This window comes from Vicugna pacos, chromosome 14 (assembly GCF_048564905.1).
Source record: "Vicugna pacos chromosome 14, VicPac4, whole genome shotgun sequence".
NCBI classification, from domain to species: Eukaryota; Metazoa; Chordata; class Mammalia; order Artiodactyla; family Camelidae; genus Vicugna; species Vicugna pacos.
In genome coordinates, this window is record NC_133000.1 from 48,229,256 (window position 1) to 48,233,369 (window position 4,114).

The window sequence follows — 4,114 nt, forward strand, 5'->3', positions numbered from 1 at the left end:
AACTTCAAATCTTTCTCTTTTCCAATAAAAAAAGAAGAATTAGTGGATTAAAATACAGGTACCTTGATTTAAGCAGACAATTAATTGACATATTAGTATATAACTAATATCTAAGCAAAAAAGTATGGAGCAAATTCAGCTTTTTAATTATGTATTTCTTCCTAGACCAATTTCCCAACAGACAAGGATATAACAAACTCATCAAAACATGTTGCTTTAGTATATACACCATCTGATGCAAGTTATTGGGGGTAAATATATGAAAGTTTACGGCATTAGTAAATGAATTAAAAAACTAAATGATTCGTGTAAAATGTTTATATATGGTATATACAGATTGGAGCACATGAGTTAAGAATAAAACTGTTCCAATTCTTAACATCTGTTATGGATATAGTAAGATACAGTACAAGATTCATTTTTAAAAAGAAGGAAAAATAGCGCTAATTTAAACACTGAAAACGACTCTTACAAAATAGTTTAAAAACATACTTCAGAGAAAGATGCTGAAACAAATGAAAAAGGAAAGGCTTCTCCGTCATCACAGAATATCCAAAGGAGCCTCACAGCATGAAAGATAAGGATTCACTTCCCTTCACTTAGGTGTAGATAGGATATACAGTGGGGATTTAGTCCATGTTAAAGGTATAAGGCAACCAGGTCTCCTTCTGTTTCTGTTGCATTTACCTGGAACACCATTTTATTGCTCGGCTCACTTTTAAGTACTTACTTGACTTCATTTAAAAATACTCCACTTTACAGCTATCTACAGATGGGCAGCCCTTGGTGCTTTTATTTGTCTGCAGCTCTGTCACTTGAAAAGATTCCACCCTAACTTCAAACAACCTGCATGAAAGTGGCATTTTCGGTTTGCCCAGAAGTCAACAGTGGCTGGGCTTGGAGAAAATAGGGACTTTTCATAGGAGAACTTAAGTCTAAGAAACCCAAATCAAACATATTTTGCTCAAGTAGATTTTAAAATCAGGACTTATAATCAACAAGAAAATAAAGTTCAAAAACTAAAATCCTACTGGGTAACTCTTTGGTTAGGTTATATAAGTATCAGCAACTTCTACGTTTAGGACTCAAAACAGTTCGATAAACTGCTACGTAAGAGTAGGTCAGTGGTTAATCTTCATAAAATGCTTTGCATGTTTTGTTAATGTGCATGTACTCAAACGGACGGTACAAACTTCCAATTTTCAAATAATAAATGAGTATGTCTACTCCTCCCTTCCCACCCCTCCTACCCTCCTTCCTCCCTCCCCCCACCCCACCCTCAAGTCTTAAGAGCTAAGGTCCTACTGCCATTCACTGCAACAATACGGGCTTTCCTAATACCCACGACGTGCATTACTACTCAGCTCGGTCTACAGTCACAGGCAGCTGACTTCCCACAGTGCTTGGTGACGGGGCTGCCATGCTCTTGTCAGCGACAGCTCTCTTTCCCCCTCTAGCCATTAACGGCTGCCATGTCAACCGCTGGAACCTAGGGCTTCTGGCGGTGCGCCCAGGAGAAAGGGTGCCTCCTCAGGCAGGAGGGGAACTTTCTTTAAGTTTAAGCCACAGGCGAAGACCTTTAAATCTGCATGGAAAACACAGGATCCTTCATTGTGCCAGCACGAGATTCTTTACTTACACCTGTAACTTTCCAAAAGTTTATTCATTTATAGTCACTGAACTGCCTCCATGGGATCCTAATTCCGGCTCCTGAGTCTTCTAAAGGTCTACCTTTAAAGAGGATCAAAAGACTGTGTAATGAATGACCTTTCCAAACTAACTATTCCCAGTCAGTGCTATCAATTCTGATCTCTTTAATCTCTTTAACCGCGAATGAGTCAGAAGGGCTTGAGAAGATTTCAAGGAATCTTCTACACACTGGACAGGGTCCAATCAGGTTCAGAACAATTCGACCATTCCCAGGTACTCGGTGACTCTGCGGCTACACTGCCGTACTAGATCCAGACTGAAGGACAATCCGGGGGAGGGGTGGTTTGAAGCAGGGGGCAAAGGAAGCACGGAGTGGAGGGGATGTCTGGGCTCTGTCGGTTAGTGGGGTCCAGAGAAGACAAAGAAGCCCAGAGTATCTGCGGCTGCAGGTTCTGAAGTGGGCTGTCAGTGGGTCTGGCCCGGCTACTGGAGGTGGGGACAGGGGAATGCGAGAACTTGGGGCGGGAGGGGAAATCTAGAATCCTCTCCCGGGCAGGAAGGAGAGGGAATGGGTGCGCTGGAGTCGCGAAGGGGTGTGGGGAGCTCACTCCCTGCAGAAGACGTACTCGGTATAGCTGGTCCAGATCTTGTCCTCGCTCTGGTCGGTGCTGCTGGCAAAGGCGCAGGTGCCCGTGGAACTGCACGCCACCATGTGGAAGCCCGACTCGGACAGCTTGTCGAAGGCCTGCTCCAGGAAGTTGAACTTGAGGTAATAGCGCGAGGTGTAGCGCTCCGGAGGCCGGTCGGGGTCCCGGCTTTCGTTCAGGGTGTCCCCGAACACCTCCTTGGCCAGCGACGTCTTGCCGCACACAGTGATGCGCGCCACTCGCCGGAACTTGGCGTCCGCCTGCGCGTCCCTCCCGATGGTGTAGGAACCGCGGTAGCCGATGGTGATGTAGCCCGAGCGCCGGCTGCCGTCCAAAGATTGGGACGGCGTAAGCAGCGGGCCTGCCGCGCCCCCGGACGGGCTGCGGCTAGCCAGCTCCAGAGTGGGCGACGGTGCCCCGGCCGAGGCGCCCTCCTGCTGCTCGGGCTCCGCATAGCCGAGTGGCAGCAGCTCGTCGCCCAGCGAGCCCTCTTTCTGCACCCCGCGCCGCGAGTGCGGCGGCCCGGGGCCGGGCTGCTGGGGCGCCCCGAGGCGGCGCACGAGCTCGGGCAGCTCGAAGTACTCGGCCTCGCGCTGCAGCCGGCTGCGCTCGGGGAAGTAGTCGGGCAGCACGAGCTGCAAGTCCCGCAGGTAATCCAAGATGTAGCGGAAGAGGAAGCCGTCTCGGTCCAGAAAGAAGCGGCCTTTGCTGTCCCGGGCCAGCTCCTGCGGCTGCTGCTGCGTGAACATGCGCCAGAGCAGGGAGTCGGGCACCGACACCACTGTGCAGCGCCGGGTCACATACACCTGGCCCCCCACGTTCAGCTCCACGATGTCGGGAAAGAGCGGCGGCTCTGCTGAAGACGATGAGGAGCCGCTGCCGCCGCCGCCGCCGCCGCCCCCGTTGGGTAGTCCACGAGTGCTGTCTGCCAGAGCCATGGCCAAGAGGCGGCTGGGAGCCGGGCCGCGCGCCGGAGCCTCCGCCGCCCCTCCTGGACACTAGCTCAGCCCTGCACCCCGGCTGCCACCGCCGCCGCCGCCGAGCCGCGCGGAGCCGAGCGCACGGTGCGAGCGCGCTGCTGTGCGCCCCCGCGAGCCCCGCTGCACTCCGCGCGCTTCGCCCGCGCGCTCCAGGGGAGTGCTGGGTGGCGGCCGGCGCGCCGCTTAAGTAGAGCCGTTCGCCTGGGCGCCGCTGCGCGCAGGAGGCGGGGGCGGCGGCGGAGCGGCGGAGCCTCGCTCCCCCGGCGGGAGGGGGCGGTGGAGCGGAGAACCGATTTGCATCTTAAACGCTGACGCTGCGGCCGGCTGCTGGCTCCACCCCGGCTCGCGCGCCGCCGGGGCGCCCCGACTTCCCCTTCTCCCCTCGCCCCATGGGCTCCAGCCCCTTCCTGCTCCCGCCCAACTTTCTCCCTCCTCCAAAGTGGACTGAACCTGGGACCGGTCGCTTCAGAAGACAAGCCTTCTTTAGGGGGCCAGTGACTACTTCCTCTCCCCTCCTAACTGCACCGGGGACTTTGGAAGAAGCACGTAAACTTCCCTGCTCTCCCGACCCGAGAGTGGAAGTGCTTTGTCGCCCCCGGAAACCTGCCGCTTTAAACACTGTGGCGCTTTAAACACGCCAGTCTTCGCGTTACTGAAAGTTCTGGAAAGAGACCAAAACCTTCGAGACGAGGAGGCCGCTTCAGCCCGGAGGCAGCTAGATTTCCTTCGCGGGATCGAGTAGCCTCAAAAAAATCCCTAGAAACAAAAGGCTAACCTTGGTATCCTGCTGTAGGAGGCTCTCCAGTAGTTTATTTTCTAGTAAGAGGCACCTGTTTA

The 4,114-nt window shown here is 53.6% G+C and overlaps 1 protein-coding gene across 1 annotated transcript; it reads right to left on the minus strand.

The window, feature by feature from the left end:
• Positions 1-1,278: 1,278 nt before the first annotated feature.
• On the minus strand, positions 1,279-3,876 carry KCTD12 (potassium channel tetramerization domain containing 12). The gene has a single exon (XM_072976367.1). It carries the CDS (start codon positions 3,233-3,235, stop codon positions 2,255-2,257), a length of 981 nt encoding a protein of 326 aa, XP_072832468.1. The 5' UTR covers positions 3,236-3,876; the 3' UTR covers positions 1,279-2,254.
• Positions 3,877-4,114: the final 238 nt, after the last annotated feature.